This window comes from Pristis pectinata, chromosome 4 (assembly GCF_009764475.1).
Source record: "Pristis pectinata isolate sPriPec2 chromosome 4, sPriPec2.1.pri, whole genome shotgun sequence".
Lineage (NCBI taxonomy): Eukaryota > Metazoa > Chordata > Chondrichthyes > Rhinopristiformes > Pristidae > Pristis > Pristis pectinata.
Genome location: NC_067408.1, coordinates 55,915,132 through 55,939,057, shown reverse-complemented (window position 1 = coordinate 55,939,057; position 23,926 = coordinate 55,915,132). Strand labels below are relative to the sequence as shown.

The following is a 23,926-nucleotide window of genomic DNA, read 5'->3' as shown; positions in this document are numbered from 1 at the left end:
AGCTCAATAAAGAGGCGACAATCAGTCCTATAATGAGCAGAATTAGTGTCAAAGTGTTAAGTATGGGATAGTAAGCACTGACTGGAGCAGGATGGAACAGTTTGGAGCCTAACTGACTAAAGTCTATTTCTTTTATGTTTTATTTCAGATTGGACAATGTTTACTTGGATAATGAATGGTATTTGGAATAGACAAGTGGTAAATGGCCTCTCTTCCAAGCAACCCCACTGTTTGACATTGGTAATAACAAGTGCTCCATAAATTTAGTTTAATTTCCTTCAGTTAAAACAAAAATTTGCTGACTTAAGTAAACTGGAAACTGAGAAGAGACCAACGACTAAATTTGACAGCTCTTGAAACTGTTTTTGAGGTGTTGTATAGTGTTCACTCAGCTTCGTGTTCTCTGATCAGCTCAAGCATCACCCCTCCCAGCACAGTGTTCACTGTTCTGGATGGACCACTGGAGGGCCAATGATGAATAGCTCACAGCTAAGCCTGGATCTGAGTTGAGGAATCATTCAGTTCGTCAAGAGTTACAACCATGCTATTGAAGGCTGATGCCACAAAACACTTCACACAAAGCTAGTGGAAAACTTTTGAGGCTCAGGGTCAATAGTACACCTATTGATTTTAATAAGATATTGAGGATTATGAAATCTAAGCAGGCAGATTGAGTTAAAGCACAGAGCAGTTATAATCTAATCCAATGGCAGAACAAGTTGGAGGGGCTGAATGTCTTAATCATATTTTGGCTCCTCATCCTTGGGGAATTCTTCAGGGATGTCCAGACCATTTGACAAATTGCCCATGTCCACTGCTGCCAGTCAGTTCTTGGCAAGGATCACTGGACAGTAATTGGAAACAGGGAAACCCTGCCTGGATTCCTGCACCTCCAGCCAGGAATATCACAAGCAATTACCAACAGCCCTCCCACGATCCACTCACTCAGTAGGCAAGGCTATGAGGACATTAAACGGTTAGCCATGTGGCCCATCAAAGCCCATTCCAGCATTCAGTGAAGTTATTTCTAACTCTCCAAATTCCCACCCCACCCCACTTAATGTCCAAAAATCCACCAATCTCAATATACTGAGAATTATGGGAACATTCATTCTCTTCACAGCTAAAGGCTATTGCCTTGAATGGTCTGAGCATCAGCTCACTCTGAAATTGAGAATTACAAGGAGTAACAGCACCCGGAGTAAAGAAATCTTTCCTCATTTCACACTTAAATGCAGATTCCTTACCCTGAATGTATGGCTCCAGTTCCAGACTCTCTAACCAGAGGAAACAGCCTCAGCATCTACCCTCTCAATCTGAGACAATCCCCTCACCAGGAATCTAGGTTGCGTGGTCTCCAAGGCATCTCCTTCATTGTGTACGATGAAAAACTGCACAGGGTACTCCAGATGGTGTTTCAAAGTTTGATATAATTGCAGAATCTTTACTTTTGTACTCCAGCCCCCTTGCAGTAAAGGACAATGTACTATTTTCTTCTTAATTACTTGCTGCACCTGCATAGTAACCTAGTTTCATGAACCAGCACATAAAGTTCCCTCTGCAACATTTACTGATTTACCATTTTCTTAAATATTCTCTTTTCATATCAAGGCAAAGAATCTTACATTCTCTCTCATTATCTTCTATTTGCCATCTCCTGACTACTAACTTCATCATATTCCACAGTTTACTTTCCCAATCAGTTTTGCATCATTCACAAACCTGGGTTTGTCACATTCTCTGCTTTCATTTAAGATATTAATATCATTTATGGATGGCCGGGGGCAGTGTAATACACTAGTAGTTTTCCAACTTTAAAAACAGCCATTTCTACCTATTCTTTTTCTCTTAAAACCAATCTACATACTGTGCTAATATTTTATTCCTAGCCACATAACCCTTCTATGCATTAGGAGATGGTACATTCTTCTATATCTCCTGTTCCCTCGGATCTATCCTGCTAGTTACACACTCAAAAGATTCATTTAATTTGTGAAATACAACTTCTCTTTCATTAATCCATGTTGACTCAGCCTAAACATAAGATTTTGTAAATGCTGCATGTCAGGGGTAAGTTTTTTACTCAGAGAGTGGTGAGTGCGTGGAATGGGCTGCCGGAAACGGTGGTGGAGGCTGATACGTTAGGGTCTTTCAAGAGACTGTTAGATAGGTACCTGGAGCTGAGTAAAATAGAGGGCTATGGGTAAGCCTAGTAATTTTCTAGGGTAGGGACACGTTCGGCACAGTTTTGTGGGCCGAAGGGCCTGAATTGTGCTGTAATTGTTCTATGTTCCATGTTCTATGTTCCACAACCTTAATAATGGATTCCAGTATTTTCTCAAGCTAACTGGTCATAGCACCACAAAAAATATTACAATGCAGAAAGAGTCCATTCAGCCCATGGTGGTTGAAGAAGAGCTTCCCAGTCTATCACACCTTCTGGGACAGGGTCTGTCGCCTTGAAAGTCACAACTCTGTAAGTACAGAGGCTTCGCCTCTACCTTCCTTTCAGGCAGTGAGTTCCAAACTTCTACCACGTTTTAGGTGAAAACAAGTTCCTTTCTAATCCTTCTGTCAATTACTTTCAATCAATGTTCCCTAATTTCTGACCCCTCTGCCTATATTTTGCCAAGACTTTTAATGCAATTTCCATAACTACCTTAGCAAAATTCAACACTCAAAAGTAAGGTTATATAAGTTCAAAAAACTAGCTTCTAATTGACGTATGTCCCACTTGAACTAAATATATAATTCCAACATACAATAATCACTTTTCCCAAGAGGATCCCTTCCTGTGAAACCCTAATTAACTGTGTCTTACTTTTCACAACACAAGATCTAAAATAACAATTCAAAATAGCAGTTTCCCTAGTTGGCTCCACGCTGGGTTACCTCAATAACAGGCCTGAATTTATGGACTCATCTCCCAAACTACTTCCGCTGACTTGATTTGACCTGTAGACATGAAGTTCAAAGTTCACCACAATTATGTTCTGACCTCTGCAAGAAAGTCTTTCATATTATTTAGTTAATAACCTCTCCAACAAATTTGCTGCTTTGAAGTGATGAACAGTATTGTGTCCTTGATATCACTTATTATATTCCCTCTTCTTCTGGGTCTTCATTAGAGCATTTTCTTTATCAGCATTGCTACTCAAACACTTTTCTATATTTTCTCTGTTGTATAAACATGAAAAATCCTGGAATATTTATTACCCAGCCTTAGACATCATGGAACTGTCTCTGTAATGGCGATAAGATCCAACCCATTTCTCTCAATTTTGTGCCATTGGTTGGTCCATTGCAGCATGTTGCTTTATGCATTCAGATACAATGCCTTGAATTTGAACTCTTTGAGCATTGTTCAATGAAATGATATTACTGCAGGCAGTCCTCAGGTTACAACATGGTTCTGTTTCTGAGAACTGTTCATAAGTGGGAAATGAACACCAGTGTGTGGGAGAGGATCACAGAAACAGCTGTGACGGGAGAGCCAGCAGACGTGGGAAGGGCGGCCGCCAGCTGGCCTCACTGACTCAATGCTCCCAACTCTGCTTGGCTTGACGCAGCCCCCAATCGTTGCAGTTCTGCAGGGGTTGGGGTGGAGGGGGAGAGAAGGCACACAAAATTGCCCTGTTCCCATCCAGCATAAGATGCCTGCAGCCCTTCAGCAGTGGGGCAAATCCATCCTCATCTATCCCACCAGTCTCTCAAATGCTCATTTGCAAGTACAGGTTGTCTATTTGTTAGGCATTTGTAACCCAGGGAGAACCTGTGTTAAACTTTGTCCCTTTCGATTACACGTGGTTATCATTTACCCAACTATCATTTTGTTCCTTCGGCTTTCTCCTTTCTTGTTAAATCTACAGCTCTTCCCTCATCCCAGTCCTAACCCACACTTCCCATTTTCTTGTCAAGCCCCTGGTAACAGGATTCAGCCCATATTTCCCAGAGACTGTTTATGCGACAATCAAATTGAGTGTTCACCTGATTTGCATGATTCAGACTAATACAGAGCAAAAGCATTTGCCAACCAATTAATCCATTGGAGTGCTGACATTATTCAATTCTAAATATGTTGAAAAGAGATCTCTTCTGTATCAATTAAATTTGATCAGTGTGCATCAAGATCATTTCACTTTAGCTATACTTCCAGAACTTGCTAAAGACCTTTTAACCTTCTTTAAATCAAGATGTAATTATGAAGCAATAACCCAATAATTACAGTGTTAATTCACAACAATACTTCGGCTGTCATCTAGTATTTAATTTTAATTGTAAGTTATTTGTTTCTAATTACAAAGAACTGCACCAAAGTGTACAGAATGGATGAAGCATTACTATAATTTAATATTTTAATTATAAAAATATTATTTGATAAACAGAATTGTTATTTACTAGTCTAAGATAATTATTAAAGTCATGATTTTCTGCATGAGTCTTTGTCCCTGCACTGCCCAGCCCCCAAGTCCTCCACACCTCTACCCCAGTTACGTTCTTTTGTCCTCGGGTTGATAGTGCTTATTCCTGCTGGCAACGGGATTTGATTCCACTTAAGTTTGTCACCTTCTTCAACCAACTGGCCATTTTTGAACTGCTAGGGACAGTTAACTGAGCAGTCTGCTTACATAAGTGAAGGCATTGCAGAGATGTCTGATTTGTGTGTAGTCTAGAGGTCCCTGGATAGCAGTCGAGAGAAGACATTACTGGATAATCACCCTCCCCTCCACTCGCCCTACCCTTCCTTCCCATCCATCACAAGGTGCCACAGATGGTAGCACTATCGTGGAATGGAAGGAGGTCATTTGGCCCTCTTAATCCATGCTAGCTCTCTTCAAGAGTAACACAGTCAGTTCTTTATGACAGCCTTATAATTTTTCTCCTCCTCTTACCAATTTGCTTCCACTACTTTTTCAGCCAGTGAATTCCAGATTATGACTACTCACTGCACAAAAAAGATTTTCACCAGCTCCCTAACATTTTTGTCAGTGTCAATCTGTGTCAATCCTTCTACAAAGGGAACAGCTTCTCTGTTCTAACTATCCAGATCTCTATGATTATCTCCCATAAATTATCTCTCAACCACATATGCTCAGAAAAGAACAATTTCAGATTCTTCAGTCTAACCATCTCTCCAAAGCCCCTGATCTCCAGGACCATTCTTCTAATCTTTTCTGTACCTTCTTCACATCCTTCCTTCAGCATGATGACCATAAATGGTCACCATATTCTGGTTTTGGGCAAACCAACATTTCGCAGTGGATTAACATAAATTCCCTGACTGTGTACTCTGCCATTTAGTTTAAAATAAAGCCCAGGATCCCATTAGCTTTTAAAAAATACTTTGTCAACCTGTCCGGTCCTCCACTTAGACTTCTGGTGCACATTGCTCTGTGGGGACCATTATTGACTGTGGCATCTATACTCACAGTGGATGGGAGATTATTGAGAATTATTTCATTTGATCACAGCATGTGGATGTCACAGGCAATGCTGCCACTCATTGTCCACCTCCAGGTGCTCCTGAATCGAGGAGGCAATTAAGGGTCAACCACATTGATGGGTCTGGAGTCACATTTAGGTCAGACTGAGTAAGGACAACAGATGCTGGAAATCAGGAGTAAAAACAGAAAATGCAGGAAATGTTCAGCAGGTCAGGCAGCATCTGTGGGAAGAGAAACAGTTAATGTTTCAGGTTTTAGACTCCCCATCTTTTCTCCTCTGGTTCATAGTGCCCATTCCTGCTGGCAATAGGATTTTATTCACCTGAATTAGTTACCTTCTGGATCTCAACCAAAAGGCCATCTTTGAATTTGTAGGAACAGCTCGGCCTGTTCTGATGACGGGTCTTGGACTCAAAATGTTAACTGTTTCTCTTTCCATAAATGCTGTCTGACCTGACTTGTGGATGACAGTAGATTTCCCTTCCTGAGTGACATCAGTGAATGGGATGGGTTTTTAAAATAAATCAGTGGCTATGGTGACCTTGTTAAAAGAAAAATCAGATTTAGTCAGTTGAATTTAATTTCTCTGCCTGCCACAGTGAGGTTTGAACTCTGCATCAGTGTTCTAGAGCATAGTTGCTACCATTAACTTAACTACTACACCACTGTACCTGATGTGAAATCAGCTGCTAACAATAGACGTTATAGGCCAATCCGTTAACATCACAGTTCATGATAAGATCTCTGAAATTAACACTTCAACATCATGGCAAACAAAAGCTATAACCTATAACCCACTGATCTGTGTCCATTCCAAGCCATACCCTTGGGCATCTGTAGGATACAATATGGTTTTACTGACCAGTGTTGAGTTGTCTTTTCTATTTTCCTTTAATTTTTTCGCCAGGCGCTTTTTCTTCTTGTGAAGGGGTTTCGACTCCAGAATCATTTCTTCGAGTTCAAATGTAGGGTCACAATTTAGTTGTCCTTTCTACAGACAAAGAAGAATAAATATATCAGACAAAGCTGGGCTGTGATACAATGCGATCATAAAGCCATGTGTCTGTGTTTTACCACAATTTTCACCTCTGACATAAACATGTGACTTGTGCTGGGATTAGCTGTGGGACACTTGCAATCCACTGGTAACTGATCAAAGAATTATGGCAATACACAGAATCACATCAAATCTACAACGAAGGAAATGGCCGATCAACCCAACTGCTCCATGTTGGTGTTGATGCTTCACATAAGCCTTCTACCATTCTTGACTGAATCAAGTTTGCAAGATCATTAAACACATCTCCTGAATAACAGGAAGAGTCTGCACACAGTCTTGGTGCAGACACAAAGGTGGACATTCAGCTCTGGGTTACATATGACATCCTCACTGAGATTGCTACTTCTACATCCATTGCATCACTCAACTCTGCCCCCCTCACAACTTATCTGCTCCTGAAACACCCACCATAGCCTCGTCCATTCCAAAGCACCCCTTTCTATCCTCTGAACTTGAGCTTGTCCAGGACATTGCTGTTCATGTTTTAACTCACACTCAGCACAGCTGGAGCTCAAAGAAGTTAGCATTAGTAAAAGACTAACACTAGTTTAATTAGTAGGACCAAAGAGTGATAAATCCCTGGGATGTGATGACCTGCATCTTATGAAGGAGGGGCTACAGAGATAGTGGGTGCATAGGATATCATCTTCCAAAATTCCATAGATTCTAAAATAGTTCCCAGATTAGAAGCTGGCAAAAGAAACCCTGCTAGTTAAGAAAGAAGGAACAGAGAAAATGGGTTAGTCTGATGTCAGTGGTAGAGTCATGGAGTCCTACAGCACAGGTACAGACCCTTCGGCCCAACAAGTCCATGCCGACCACGGTGCCCACCCAGTTAGTCCCGATTTCCTATGTTTGGCCCATATCCCTCAAAGCCCTGCCCCTCCATGTACCTATCCAAGTGCTTCTTAAATGATGCTATTGTACCTGCCTCAACCACTTCCTCTGGCAGCTTGTTCCATATACTCACCACCCTCTGCATGAAAAACTTGCCCCTCAGGTCCCTTTTAAATCTTTCCTCACTCACCCTAAATCTATGCCGCCTGGTTTTGGACTCCCCTACCCTGGGGAAAAGACTGTTACCATCCACCTTATCTATGCCTCTCATAACTTTAAACATTTCTATAAGGTCAGACCCCTCATTCGCCTACATTTCATCGAATAAAGACCTAGCCTGGCCAACTTCTCCCTGTACCTCAGGCCCTCCAGTCCTGGCAGCATCCTTGTAAATCTTTTCTGCACTCTTTCCAGTTTAACCACATCTTTCCTATAACAGGGTGACCAAATCTGTACACGGTACTCTAAGTGTGGCCTCACCAATGATTTATACAACTGCAACATAATGTCCTGACTCCTGTACTCAATTCCCTGACTGGCAGAGGAAATGAAATCTATTGTTATTATTATTATTATTTCTCTTTACTAAATCCACTCTGCCCAGTCTTATCATTATTTTCCAAGTGCCCTGTTACCACTTCTCGTCTTTGAGCTGCCGTTCAAATATAAGCTATTGTTGGAGAAAGTTTTATGATCCAATTAGCATTGATGCATCCCATAGACATCACAATTTTGCATTTCCTAAGATATGCAAATTTGGAATAAAGCCCATGAGAAAGCGTGGGACTATCTTTCACATATGTCCTCTGCTGGCCTGATGGGTAAACGTGCAGCTTTCAAGTCAAAACAAAGACCATAACATCTCAGCACAGGTTTTCAGTCTGTACTGGGTAACAAGTTTATAGCCTGGTCTTTGCCACCTTTTACCCAAGCGAGTGCCTCAAGTTTTGGGGCTAAAGTCACAAAGATCAGAATGCCTACGTCCTCGGCCTGTGTTGCGTTCGGATCAGGGTGGGGTGGGGTGCTGGAATTGTTTCAACAAATGAGAAGAAAAGATGGGGAGTATTACCGTTTATGTTCTCTGATCTAAGTGCCCAATTTAGGAGATCCTTGTGATCAAAGGACTTGGCTTGTGTTGGTGAAATTCTTTGCCAGGTCCCAAAAGCATGAAAGGAAGAAAGATATTTATTTAAAAAAGTAACAGAGGGATAGTAGGAAGGTACCAACCACCTGCATAACTCCCATGTCCAGGAAAATAACATGGAGCAGCACAGGAACAGGCCCTTCGGCCCATGATGTTGTGCCAAACTAATTAAACTAGTAATTAAATGTCTAACTAAACTAATCCCTTCTGCTTACACAATGGCCATATTCCTCCATTCTCTGCACATTCATGTGCCTATCTAAGAGCCCCTTAAATGTCTCTATCATATTTGCCTCCATTACTACCCCTGGTACTGAATTCCAGGCACCCACCACTCTCTGTGTAAAACACTTGCCCCGCACATCTCTATTGAACTTAACCCCTCTCACCTTAATAAATAAATACCAAATAAAAAGTCTATATCATTTTATAGCACAGATCTTTCATCCCTGAGTCAACTGTGAATTCAAGTCCTATTCTTCAACCTGTAGACTGATGCTTCAGTCAAGTACAGATAGAATGGATTGTGGAAGATGCCTTCCTTTCAGTGAAATGTTAGATGGAAGCCCCACACCACTACTTCAAAGAGAGTAACTGTGTTCTCCTTGGTGACTCCTTTAAATGACTCAACGAAAACCACAAACCCACTTTGCCATGTTGGGGATTTCGTGGTATGAAAAAGGCGTTTAGGTAAAAGTGACTGATTCAAACTAGTTGTGTATTTTGGGAAGTGAGAGGCTCTGTATAAATGCAAGTTTGTTCTTTCTTACAGATGAATTTTATGCCTTAGACCAGCCAACATAAGTAGACAACTGCTGGAGTGGTGGAGTGGTCGTTTAGAATGCTAATCAGAGATAAAAGGAGATAAACAGACAGGAATCCTACAACTTGGCTGGCAGCTCTTGTGATACATACTAAATCTCAGAAGGGTCTGTGGACAAGACTTACATTGGGAATGAATCCTGCTGTGACCTTCTTCTCCAGGACAGCATCCCAGTTTATGTCTGCCAAGTAAGGAGAGTCCTGTATATCGGCCAGGCTGGAGAAGCGCTGGGTCGAGCTGACTGCAATCAGCTGAAATATAATAAACAGAAATTACGAATAGGAAGAGGAAAACCCAGCTGAGACCATGAGAAAATCCACTTGCCCAATCCACGTCAAACTTGCCCCATCACACAATTTCTTCTGATTTATAATCTGCACTTGGCATATAATTCTTATCTAACTCTTTTACCACAACAACCAATTTCAGGTAACCCTCACCTCCAGTGTGTTCCCCTCCCACCCCTTCCAATCCTCTTCCAGTCCCCTATTTTTGTCCCCTTTCCCACCCCCCCCCTCCAGCTCCCATCACTCATTTTTGTCCATCTAATACCCACACATTTCATCCACCAGCTCCCCCCCTCCCCCCACCTAGTTCTGGTTCCACCTGCCCTTCGCTTCTCCCCTAATGGTTCCCATTATTACTTTCCTTACTCATCAGATTCCAGCACTGGTAGCCTTTGTGTTCCCACTTGCCACACTCCAGCAGCTGTCTCCACCTTCACCCTCCCTTCTCCCAACATTAGACTATCTGCCTCCATCTATCATCCACCTGCCTCTGCCTCCCAACCCCACCCCTCCCCCTCCCCTACCTAGCTCCGTCTGCCCATCATCCTTCACCTCTCCTCAGTCACCAATCACCTAATGGCCTTTGTCTCACCAATCCCCTTCCCCTCTTTATACTAGCCGTTTCCCCTCTCCACTCTCTGTCTTAATGCAGGGTTTGAACCTGAAACGTCGACAAATCCTTTCCCTCCAACAAATGCTGCTTGACCCACTGAGTTCCTACAGAATACTGTACGTTGCTCCAGATTCCAGCATCTGCAGTCTCTTGTGTCAACCATTATTTTACAATTGCGCATTTTTGCTTTAAAACACCCAGGAGATGCAACCAGAAGAGAGTGGAGAAACCATGAGGTGAAATGATGAGGGTGCTTCCTCCACTTTGCTCTGGTTGCACTTGGGTGGTTGGGTGAGCAACAGGGGTACTTGATGATGAGTATGGAACCGGTGGGCTGAAGGGTCTGTTTCTGTGCTGTATGACTTTATGACTCCATGACATCAGTGCCACACAGCCACCAGCTCAGATACGGACACTGAGCGTACGTGAGACATTAGATCAGACAGGGGATATTCGCACAGTGTGACATTGACAACACGACCTGCAGCCAGGGCAGGGGACGAGGATAATTCATGTATTAGCTAGCCAGAGGGCAAGACTGTACATGGGTTCTACCACAGAGGACAGATGAAGATTTTGATGGTAGCCCACAGAGGGAGGTTGAGGAGTAAGCACAATAAAATGCAATGTCCTTTGTTGTCTCCATGTATCACTCCCAGTCTTTGTCGCTACCTCCACTCTTCCCTCCACCATCTGGCTCCAGCTGCCCATCAACTCCTCCTCACCTGGATCCACCTTCCACCTGCCAGCTCCTGTCTCACCACCACCCCCCCCCCCCCACTCACCTCTTTATACTGGCTATCTCCCCTTTACACTCTCAGTCCTGATTGCAGGGTCTCAACCTGAAGCGCCAACCATCCCTTTGTACTGTGACTGAGCAGATGCCGTGATGGTCAGTGAAAGGAGGAATGTCAGTTGTGAGGTTGCTGTAGCGACCTGGAATGTACACAGCAAACTCCAAAAAACCCAAGGGCTTCTCCACTCTGGTGTGAGCACTGTTTCACTGATGTGGCAAGTCATAATTACTGCCTTCGTATCTACCTGGCACTAAAAATGAACAAGTGTGGAGTTTCATTCTTCAGTTGGTAATTTAATTTTTCTTTTTCCTTTCTATGTCTCCTTTTACCTCTTAATTCACCAGTCTTCTCTCTTTATTTTTCTTCCAGTACCTGAATTGACATTGCATTAATATATTCTAACTCATGCCTCCTGGCTCACACTTGGTGCTGCTCAGTAATAAGCTGTCAAACAGCTTGAATAAGGAGATTCTCAGGTGCTTTCTCTGTTCACACATGTGCCAGATCTCCTGTGCTTAAGATGCTTTATTGTTTGGATGGATGTCCGATGAGACACTCACACACAAAAGTGGTGCAGCGATTAGCACTGCTGCTTCAAAGCTCCAGCAACCTGGGTCAATCCTGACCTCGGGTGCTGTCTGTGTGGAGTCTGCATGTTCTTCCTGTGACTGCGTGTGTTTCCTCTGGGTGCTCTTTCTTCCCACATCTCAAAGATGTGCAGGTCAGTAAGTTAATTGGCTGCTGTAACTTGTAGATATGAGATTCAGGATTTGGAGGCAGTTGAGATATGAGATTCAGGATTTGGAGGCAGTTGATGTGATGGGAGAAAATGGGAGTGGTGTAGTTGGGTACAGATGTGGTGGGGTGGGACAAAGGACCTGTTTCTGTACCCTATGACTCTAAAAGCCATATTAGAAGTCCGGGTTTGGGCAAGTGCAGGGCTATCCAATGAACAATGCCATTTGTTTGCCACCAACAGAAAAATATTGAACCAAATTTTGTAATAAACTCAGACTCAATAAACAAAGACATACTCCCATATCTGCCAGATTTCAGTCTTTCTACCTAGCTGGATTATAAGGATCACATTTTACCAGATGAAATAGGTAATAATTTTCTTTCCAAATAACTTCTCTTGCAATTTTTGTTCCCCAGTCACTTTTTGATGCTCCATTATTATTTAATATTCAGTTTGTCTAGATTCTACTTAATTCAACATAAAGACATAATTTGAGTTTGCACTCACTAAACTTAAAAATGCATAGGAAAACTGCAAGTTTGAGAAAGATGAACTTTTGGAACTTCTGTAGTTAACTTACACAGATCAGGAACACTATGATCATCCATCTATCCCATCATAGAGGGCAGAAATCTCATCCAAAGCTTTCAGGCTTCCAAGCTTTTATTTGAAAAGCCTCCAGTATTGTCCTGAGGGCTTCAGGAATTAAAAACAAATCTCTGGGATGCTGCTGCGAACAGCCTTAATGTAAAATCATAAAAGCATTAACAACTAATATTTTTTGAATATTTGTTGGTAATAAAAATGTTGGCAATGGTTGAGGCACTGAGGAGTCCACACTTTCCAACTATCATGGGAAGGTGGCACCTGCTAGGAATGGGCCAGGAAGTGGGAACGTGGCAGAGCAGGGTAGCTGAGGGGGCAGGAGGTTATCTGGGGAAATCCACCAGAATACATCCAATCAGATGTAGCAGCTCTCTGCGTGTCCTTACCTTCTGAAGCAATGACACCAGTCCACTGGACCAGGAAGAGGGATAGTTTATGCTGACAGATTTGAACATGTGAAGGGCTTCATTAACAGAGGTGCTGGAACGGATTTCGTATGGTCTCTGTGAAGAGACATAAACATTCGTAGCATGAAATATTAGAGGTAAACACCTATCAAAACTTTATTTTCATTGTTTAACTAGCAACATTATTATAAACACCAAAGTCATTATATTTTAAATGAACCCCTTTTAATCTCAATTTTATAATCAAACTGAGAAAAATAAAAGGGAAAACACTGATAGAGGAATTGCTTAAATGGATATTCATTTGGCTAAAATGACAAGGGCTTCACCACTTTAGCCAAATTAGTATGGCTAAGTGAGTTAATGTAACATGGGATTAGTTCATGAACTGCTCACACTTGGGTTTGATCCCACATCTCTGAGGTTATGGTGGTAGAGGATTGAAGATGAGGATAACAGCTGACTTCAACATCTCAGGGCTAGGCAGCCTGCAGTGAAAGGGCCATGTATATATTGTCCCATCTGCCCCATAATCAAAAAATTTGCTCACTGTCTTGGCTACTTGGACAAACAACCAAGACATTTTCAATGTCCAGACTCTAGGATTTTCAGGAGAAAATGTTAGAGTCACAGAATATGCAGCATGGAAAACAAACCCTTTGGCCCAACTCGTTCATGCCGACCAAGTTGCTCAACTGAGCTAGCCCCATTTGCCTGTGTCAGGCCCATATCCCTTTAAATCTTTCCTATCTATATACCTGTATGTACTTGCCTCTACCACTTCCTCCGGCAATTTGTTCCATATATGCACCAACCTCTGTGTGAAAAAGTTGCCCCTCAGGTCCCTTTTAAATCTTTCCCCTCTCACTTTAAACCTATGCCCTCTAGTTTTGGACTCCCCCCTACCCTGGGAAAAAAAGCTTTGGCTATTTGCCTTATCTATGCCCCTCATGATTTTAAGGTCACCCCTCAGCCTCCTATGTTCCAGGGAAAAAAGTCCTAGCCTATCCAGCCTCTCCTTGTAACTCAAACCTTCCAGTCCTGGTAACATCCTCGTAAATCTTGTTTTAGAGATTGCCAACACCTCTGCATCTATAGGCTGTCCTGGTGGCCGAGTGGGTTTACTCAGAGCAGGGGTGGGGAAAGTGATTTGGTCCATTTCTTCTCTGGCACTATGCTAGTTGATGCTAGCTGGTGCAGCAACCAGCAGGTCTGCATAGGGTGCCAAGTCTTGTAGTCATACCTTATAATGAATAATGGCACTGAAGTGCAACACTAGCTATAGAATTACACAAAGCAAGTTAACAATGCATCGGACAAGGTAAGGGGAGAGTGAAATTAGCAACAAGATGATTATGTATGATTATCTTTAAACTCAGTGATTCATTGGGTAAGGTATGGGTGTATTGAGTGCAGTCAATAAAAGCAATCGCAGTTCAGCATACTTGTCCTTTGAGGAGCTCATAGGCTGTGATTCCAAGAGACCACCAATCCACAGCAAAGTGATAGCCAGTACATCCATTTACAAATGGATGAAATATTTCAGGAGCTAGGGAAAAATAAAAAAAATAGATACAATGAATAAAGTTGTGTAATGCAGTCAATACCCCACATTCAGTAGTGCTGGTTGAAGTAAATAGAGGTCCTCCCCAGGTTACAACAGGGTTCTGCTTCTGAGAACTGTTTGTAATTGGAACAGTTTGCAAGTTGGAAATTGGCACCTGATAATATTTTAAAATAAAAAACACAGGCCAACCAAGGGCAACGTGTAGTTAAACTAGGACATTTAACTCAACCATTCAGATATTGCCACAAACCGAGTTCCCACATGGCAGGAGATACCTGCAGCCATGCAGAAGCCAGCAAATCCATCCCGCTGGTCTCCCAAATGCTCATTTGGAGGTACAGGCTGTACCTAAGTTGGGTGTTCGTAACTTGGCAAGGACCTGTATACTTACGCACCATGTTCTTTTTGAGTAGATTATCCTGGACATGGGAATATTAACACAGAGGAAAGTTAAGAAAAATGCAACTATGCAGCAGTGTGAAACAGAAGTCTTATCATTTTACGTTTCTTATCTCATTGTAGGACTTAACTCTGTTTAGTTAATAGTCTTTATAATATAAACTATTAAATTTTATCCACAGGCATCTAAGGTAGTGTACAGCACCACCTGCATAGCTTATTTACAATGTATCAATTCACTTCCATCAACTGAATGTTAGGAGAATTAAGGGACATAGGGTTAGTGCAAGAAATGAAGCTGAGCTAAAAGATCAGCTATGATCGCATTGAATAGTGGAGTAGGCAGGATGGGCTGAATTTTAACTTCTCATGTGATGCACATCTTACTGTGAGTGAACATGGCTCTTAGTTAAAGGGGCTGGGGACCATGGTTTACAGACAGACAGAGAGGTAGACAGACAGACATATATATACACACACACACACAACACACACACACACACACACACACACACACACACACACACACACACACACACACACACACACACACACACACACACACACACACACTTCCCAAAAGCAATTTCTATGCATGCTGTGCCTCAAAACAATTCTCATTGAGATTTGTGACCTCTTGCAATCTCATATATAGCCACATATGCTGTTCAGGTTGCCATATGAAAACACAGGAGCATGCGCCTTCCCCTCTCCCATCACTGCAGCAGCTGTATTTGAAGCAGCAGTGCTTGACAGTAGTTTATAGAATCATTGAAAGTTTACAGCACTGACGGAAGTCAAAAGAATTCCCTGCCTATTCCCACTTTCCTATATCAAGCACATAGTCCTGCAGGTCACAGCTCTACATGGAGCATAGAACAGTACAGAACAGGAACAGGCCCTTTGCCCCGCAATGTCTGCACCGAACATGATGCTGAATTAAACTAATTCTCTTCTGCCTGCACATAATCCATATCCCTCCAACCAGACATCCAATTACTTTTCAAATTACTTCTCTACCATCCTTTCAGGCAACGAATTCCAGACCCCTACCATCTTCTGAAGGAAGAGATTCTTCCCTATTTCCCCTCTAGACCTTCTCCCCAATAACCATGCTACCCCCCTCCCCCTAGTTTTGACCCCTCTGCAGCAGAGACATTTGTGTTGTGCATCTGATCTATTACAGGCTGGCTCCTGAGGTCACAGCTTGTGGCTGACTCCCTCCAATTGCACGATTGACATGTGCGTGCTGAAGCTGAAACAACGTGGCACCACACCAGAGGACCTGACAATGTTATTCCATGAAGGTCACAAAGGAAGATTAGGTTTCAATCAACCTTGCTCCAGATGGTCATCTCATGACTGCAATAGGAACTAGGCTTGAAGCTCCTTTATACGTTGCCCTGGGAAGAGAACAGGAGCATGCTCATGTCATTGAGACCATTCTGAGGCAGTAATATGGTGTACACTCTTCAAAGCCTAGTGGGGCTGAGCTCACTGGACAAGTGGTGAGCCCTGGAAATAATAGCATTAAGTTCAACTCACATTTACAGATGAAGTTGTGGCTGCCATTCCAGGAAACTCTCTATCCTTAGATCCTCTTTGGATAACTCTGTTAGTGTGGGAACCTCGCAGATGGATGCATGCTCCAATTTGGCCAACATGGTGCTTCAGATTCAACTGATAGACCTGCCCATTTTTTTCATCAGCTCATCCTCCTGCATGGAAACAATGTCTCCTGCTCTTGCATCACTGTCAGCTGGGAAACCAAGGATCAGAGATTAAAGCCCTGAGGCTTCTCAGCTCAGAACAATCATTTCCACAGCTTGTCCTAACTTGTCCACAAAGCTTCAGCCAGAGGTATTCCTTTCTACTTGCTAATTACATCTTCTCAACTGGGTGCTCTGGGCTGCTGCTCCGTTAAGTAAAGTTCCAAGATATAGCAAAAGCTAGGAGTGCTCAGTTAGCTTTAGAAGACTGCACTTATGAATATGTTAATAAAATTCACCTAGCTTGTTACAAACAAGAAATAGTTAGTCACCATGAAGAGGATGTACACTGTGGGCTTCCAGGACACTGGGTATTGGCTGCAGTATCACACAGCTATGATTGCCCTCACGTGTACACGGTGAAAGAGCTTTTCATGTCTTACATACTTCAGGGAGAAATATAGGGAGTCCCGAGTACAAGGCTGAGCTGGGGGATATGACAAATCATCTCTGGGTATGGCTGCCTCAAAAAGAGGGCCAGGAAGAGCTGTTCTTGATGAAATTAGAGGAGCAAGTCACAGATATCGCCTGAAAACATAAGTGTGGGTGCAGAGTGGGGTGATCACAGCAGCCATCAGGAGCAAGTCAGGACTACAAGCTGGTGCTGGTCTTCCCCACTGTATAATACATGGAGGTACAGCTGGCACAGAGGGTTAGACATGCTAAGTGAAAAACTTTGGACAAACCAGGTGCAAAGCATTGTAAAGTGTTAAGCATGCCAGGGACAAAGGATTAAAATGAGTTCAGCGCAAAGGGTTGGAAGAGATAAATGAGTTTGGTATAGAGTTGTACCACGGCACCAAGAGTCAGCTGTGCCATGTGCAAAGAATTAGATGTGCCAGAGGCAAAAAGTGTGCATGTTTATTCGGCAGGTTGCTGTGTAGGATCCAGACCCACTGAGGAGGGCGTGAACATTCCTATCCCAGGAAGGTTGGGGAGGGGGAATGGGTCACCTGCCTCTCCTGTGGGTCAGTATAAAAGTCAAAGAGCCTGCTCTGATATTAACTGTTCCTTCCCCCAAGAGAGTTTTGTGTTGGCTGAGGGGCACCTTTTAAATTTCTCAAAGCAAAAACAGGCAGTAAAAGAGGTTTGGCAAGCACAATTGATTTCAGCCAAGGCAACTTTATCAAGTGAAAATGCTTTCAGGTGCTGGCTGGCATTAATCAGCCCTTGGAAATTCATAGGGTGACTTGACTGTCAGGCACTGAGAGAAAATAGTGGTATATGGGTAATGGTTCTTGAAGTTAGTTTTCAAAATTACAAAGCCACATTCACCATTGACACTCAGGGCTTGGTAGGCATGGCAACAGCTTGCATGTCGATCATTCTTTCAGGTTGTGACCATAACTTCATATAACCTGGCCGCTGGCACAAAGTCGATCAATCACCCCTGTGCCTTATGGCCTGTGGGTCTGGTCGATTGGCTCAGCCAGCTCCTTCGATAATTCCATTCCAGAGACCCAAGCAATAATGCTTTCTGACACTTCAGTGAAGTACTGAACAAGTTCTATACTTCAGGATCAGTCAATTAATGGAGGGTTCCTCTGCACTGTCGTGACTCTCCCATTGCCTCTCTGTATTATGGATGACTGCTTCACAATATTTACAATATTCAGCAGAAAACAGTTCAGATTTGGTTCAGAGCTCCCCTGTTACCAATAGCCCTTCACCTTTTGTGTTCTTGTGAGCCTGTAAAACCAGTGTTGCATATACTGTGAGTGGGCAGGCACCTTGCATTAAGTATTCATACAGACAGCTTTGTGCAAAATGTGAGTAGAATCTCAGAGGGTAGAGCAGGACACACCAGGGGAGTAGTGAAATGGAACGTTGTAGTGGTAGGACCAGTGTACTCAGGCAACAGAGAATGTCCTCTGCACTGGAAGCAGTACTGCCTGTACACAGTCAGGGTTAATGACATTTTCTCAGGGGTGGGGAGAAATTCAGGAAGGGTTCTGGTCCATGTACAAACCAATGACACAGGTAGAACTATGCAGAGGCAGAATGAACATCTAGGATCTATGTTAACAAGCAGGACAAGATAGGTAAAAATCTCTGGGCATTTGCAAATTGGCATAGGGTTAAAGAGATCAATGGGTTGAATGCATGATTCAGTGGTGTGGCGTAAGAGGGATTCGACTCACTGGGCCAATGATGCAGAAGATGGGAATTGTTCCATTGGAATGGGTCTCACTTCAATCATACTGGGACTTTTAAACTAAATAGATGGTTGGGTTGGTGGGGTGGCTAGTGGGTGGTGAAGCGAGGGGAGCAGGATTCAGGTAAGGGGAATTTTAAAAAATTAAAGAGAAAAGACAAGGTAAATGTGCTGTGTAATGAGACAGTGAATGAAAATTGGAGTACAACAGGAAGTGCCAAAGTTAAAAGTTTTTTGAAGATACAAAGCATTCATAACAAAGGAAATGAGGTCATGGCTTAACTGTGGACAAGTGGGTGTGATCTAGTAATCTTTACAGAAGCATGGTTGCAAGGTGACCAAGCTGGTAATGAAATATTCTGGAGTAATTACAGTAATATTTTCAGTAGGAAGGGTTGAATGTTAAATAAAGTGGTGTAGCTCTGATAATAATGCATGATATTAAATCAGCAATGGGGAATGATCTTGGCTCAGAAAATCAAGAAGTAGAAACAGTTTGTGTGGAGATAAGAAACAATAATGGAAATAAATGTTTGATGGTAGTAGTCTATGGGCACCCTAACAATGGTTATACTGTTGGACAGAATGATGCCCAAGGAATAAAGGGGGCTTGTAACAAAGGCAATGCAATAATTGTGGGCATCTTTTAATATTCTTATACATTGGCCAAGTCAAATTGACAAAGATAGTCTTGAAAATGAGTTCATGAAATTCATTTGAGACAGCCTCACAGAGCAGTATTGTGCACATAACCAGGGAGTAGGCTATTTTAAATGATATGTGACTAATTAGTAATCACATAGTAGGGAAAGTTTTGGGAAAAAGGGAGATCATAACGTGATGAATTTCAAATCCAGTTCAAGATGGATAAAGTTAGGTCTGGAACTAGCGTCTTAAATATAAATAAGGGCAGTGATGCAGCGTGATGGAAGATTCCTTAAAGTGATTTGGGAAGTTAGATTAAAATGTATAAGATTGTGTCAGAGATTTAAAAACATATTTCACTATTTGCAACAAAGATGTTTAGCACTGAGGAATAACGACTCTGAGCAAAGAGATCCAATACGTGGCTAACTAAAAGAGTAAAGATGAAATTAGACTGAAAAAAAAAGTTTATTTCATTGTGAATGATAACGGTGGGCCTGAGGATTGGGAAAATTTTCAAAAACAGAAAAGGTTGAGTAGAAACATTTATAAAAGGGAAAATAGAAATTGAGAGTAAACAAGCAAGGAATATGAAAAAAATGATTGTGAGATTTGCCACAGAAAGGCAGAGATTCAAAAAACTAAATATTGCTCCCTTAATAGTTGAGGTGGGAAATCAATAGTGGGAAATATGAAAGTAATAGAGCTGGTAAACAAAAGATTTTCCATTTGTTGTCACTGTGGATTACACTAAACGCATATTAAAATAATAAAACATATTAAAAATAATAGGAAATAAGGGGTCAAGGGGAAGGAACTTAAAATAATTATCACAAGAGAGTAAGGTAAATGAGGCAGTAGCAGGGAGTAAAGACTGCCAGTTTCTCTGGACCTGGTGACCTACATCCTGGGGTTCTAAACAAGTGGCAGTAGATAGAGTGGAGATACTGACGACAATATTTCAAGGTTTAATGGATTCTAGATTCAAGTGCATTGGAAAAGCATTCTTAGGAGGGAAAGGAAAACAGGGAACACCGGGCCAGTTAGCCCATCATTTGTCATCTGGAAAATGCTGGATGTTGTTATTAAGAACATGGAACAGGATGCTTAGAAAATCATCATCATAGAGTCATACAACTCAGAAATGGGCCATTCGGCCCACCATGTCCATGCCAACCTTTTTGCCCATCTGCACTAATCTCACTTGCCCGCATTAGGTCCATATCCTTCAATGCCTTTCATCCATTAGAAGACATAGGCAGACTGGAAGCTGCCACCTCCTACTCTGCCAAAACCAAAGAAATACTCTGATGAATCAGTTTCTCTAGTCTACAGCCCACAGGCCGGTGTACCCACAGTTATAATCACCCCAATGCAGCACCATACCCGATCACGGTTATACAGGGGCCCACCTTAGCCCTCCAGTTAAAGTGCACCACTACAACCTCAGCCACTGCTACATCAGCCTGTGTTTCTGTCCACTAAACCAACTAGTATCGTCACCTATGCCAATCCTATCTTGGCCTAATCCTCCACTATCCGTGCCACCCAACTAGATACACCGGACCCATCAGCCCACCCCCTAGTTGTACCAATTCCCACCCTGTAAGTCCCACCTCGGGCCTAGCCCTTCTTTTGCCCCGTGCACATAAAGGCAACCCCCATCTCTGCCCCACCCAGCAGCTGCAGTGCCGCTGCCATTGCCGCTCTCTCACTACCAGCCAGCAGCCGTCTCTCACTCTTGCCCCACAGAGAGATGCAGAAGTCACTTGAGAGCAATTGCAGCCTGTAGCTCAGCCTTGGCGCCACAACCACCTCCTACTCCACCACCGCCAGCATCACCTCTGCCATCCAGCAAGCAACTGTCCACCACACTACGCTGGTTTCATCTAAGACCTCTCCTACTTCCACCATCCAACACCCGCCTTCTTCCCTCTCCACCTCCGTACCCTTGGATACTGGGAGACTGATGCCTCACACACAGCTTGCAAACACTTCCAGAAGAGTATTTGACACATTTAGAATTATTTGAGTACATCACAAGCAGGGTGGAAAAAGAGGAAGCAGCGGATATGGTGTACTTGTATTTCCAAACATTCATTTGATAGCCCACATAAGAGGCTATCTTTGTGTTTCCTGTACACCCAAATCTCTTTGAACTCCTGCATTCCTTAGTCTCATTCCATTTACAGTAATATTCTGCTTCAGTATTCTTCCCTTCAAAGTGTACAACCTCAAATTTACCACTTTGTTCTCCATCAGCTATCTTTTTGCTCATTCAACTTGTCTATTCTTTTGCAGACTGTGTACTCCTCATGGCCCATTTCCTACCATCAGCAAGTATGACTACAATATACTCAGTTCCTTCATCCAAGTCATTAATATAAATTATAAATAGCTGAGACCCCACAAAATAAAGACTCGTGATATTGAGGTGATAATCAGAGGGTGATTAATTACTGGAGACTAAAAGTTATGAATTTTCCCTTAATCCCATTTTTCCGTCAATTTTGCTCTCCATACATGATTGGCATCAAATTAACTAACCATTTCTCAGCAAGGATTCTTCACTAAAGATACACAGTTGCTTGCTTTGCGCAGAGGCTTCTGAATTCCTGGACTGGGCATCCCATAGCTCACTGTTTGTCTAACAACTGCTGGTTAATTTGAAAAGCTCATGGAAATTATATGCGAATTGTCACGAAGTGATGGAGAACTGGTTAACTGACCATCCACAGGATAATAATGAACAGATCACTTTCAGGAGGCAAACTAATACTATTCATAGCTCAGCTATTTACAGCTATGGGCCCAATCATCCTCTACTGCTTCTTCAATAACCTTCCTTTCATCACAAAGTCAGAAGTGGAAATGTTTGCTGATGAATGCTCAATGTTCAATTCTGTTCACATCTCCTCAGTAGATGTGGCAGCCTATATCTGCATGCAAGGATTTTTCTTTATTCAGCACATCCACAAGCTCCCACACTTACCCATGTATGGCTTTGTGCCTGCAATAGAGGTGGCCTGTTTCTCCTCCTTCACCATTGCTGCGATGTTGAAGTCTGTGATGTGCACATGCCCTGGAAAGTTTCAGATAAAATACAGAAAATCAACACACAGTCAAACTGCATTTATGAAACCTGGTGATATACCACCCTGATGTCTGGCATTAATTGTATGGACTCACAGCAATCAGGCCACAATCCTTACCTTACCTGTTGTGTGGAGACATTTGCAATTGCTAGAAATCTTAAATAAGGCACAGGAAATGCTGGAAACACTTAGAGAGACACAAGAGACTGCAGATGCTGGAATCTGGAGCAACAAACAACCTGCTGAGGAATTCAGCGGGTTGAGCAGCATCTGTGGGGGGAAAGGAATTGTCGACGTTTCAGGTTGAAATCCTGCATCAGGCTGGAAATACTTAGTACGTCACAGGTGGGAGAAACAGAGTCACCGTTTTGATGAACAGTATTTCATTTGGAGTGGTGAAAAATTTTAAGAAGCAGAGAAAAGAGGTGGAGGAAGAACAAACCAAAGGAAGGGGAAAGCCTGTCATAAGGTGAAAGGCAGGAGCAATTATACTAAGTCCTTGTTATTCTCCAGGGTTAGGAGTATGGATTTCCTGCATCCCTAAGGCTGTTGGCAATGGCATTAATGCTACAATGAGACACAGGTCTACCCCTCCGTGGATATAACAACTTCAATGTAAGTTTCAGCTTGTCCAAAGATACCCTCATCCCTCTGTACCACAGCATTCTGCAGTTTCTCTCCACAAAATTATTATTACGCGTTTGTATTTTTCTTACCACAGTGAATAATGACCTGTAAAACCCTAAACCTACCTCAGCAACGGAACACTACAGACCACCTCCTGCACTACCATGGGCTTGTCTCAGATTGTGTTATTTTTTGCACTAATGTCTTGTTTTGCACAGTCTCTTGTTCTCTTCACTGTCTTGTATAATTTATGTGTTATGTATAATTTAAATTCTGTGTGTTGTCTGTACCTATGTGCCTGTGATGCTGCTGCAAGCACTTAAGGAGTGTTTAGATGAGCACTTGAATCGCTGAGGCATAGAAGGCTACAGACCAAGTGCTGGAAGATGGATTAATAAGGATGGGTGCCCATTGGTTGGTGTGGATGTGGTGGGCTGAATGGCCTGTTTCCATGCTGCATGGCTCCATGACTCTAAGCCTGTTCCTGGTGCCTCAGGTCCCCGCATCATCCGTGTTCCTTCAGCATATTCCAAGTGGTCTTTTGGTTAGAAATGCCGAAAGGGTTAAATTTATGGTTTATTTAAGTCATACTTATAACACTTAAATTATGTTCGGAAACACTGTAATCATAATTTAATCATCATCTCTCCCTATCTCCAATCTATTCCAGGCCTACAAACCTTTTTTGCATCTTCTTAGCTGAGCTGATCAAGGCCTCTACATCAACTGAGCCAAAGATGATGCATAAAAAGGTTTTTAGCTTCAATACTCTAGACAGAATGTTGTGGTTCTTGAAACAAGATAAAATTCAGCAGTTAGTAAGTTATATCACTGACAGATTCTAATGACATTGCTCATGTAAGATTAAATTTGTTGGCCCTTTTGCATGTACAAAACTCCAAATGATTAATT

The 23,926-nt window shown here is 42.5% G+C and overlaps 1 protein-coding gene across 2 annotated transcripts in view; it reads right to left on the bottom strand.

Moving 5' to 3' along the window:
• The window catches only part of LOC127569449 (serine/threonine-protein kinase 32A-like), a 214,799-nt gene that overhangs the window by 33,298 nt on the left and 157,575 nt on the right, over window positions 1-23,926 (bottom strand). For both annotated transcript variants that reach the window (XM_052014099.1, XM_052014100.1), the window contains exons 6-10: window positions 22,285-22,374; window positions 14,203-14,306; window positions 12,737-12,853; window positions 9,434-9,559; window positions 6,307-6,435 (exon numbers count right to left, since the gene is read on the bottom strand). In XM_052014099.1, the coding sequence (XP_051870059.1) occupies window positions 6,307-6,435; window positions 9,434-9,559; window positions 12,737-12,853; window positions 14,203-14,306; window positions 22,285-22,374 (566 nt within the window). The remainder of the gene's footprint in view (window positions 1-6,306; window positions 6,436-9,433; window positions 9,560-12,736; window positions 12,854-14,202; window positions 14,307-22,284; window positions 22,375-23,926) is intronic.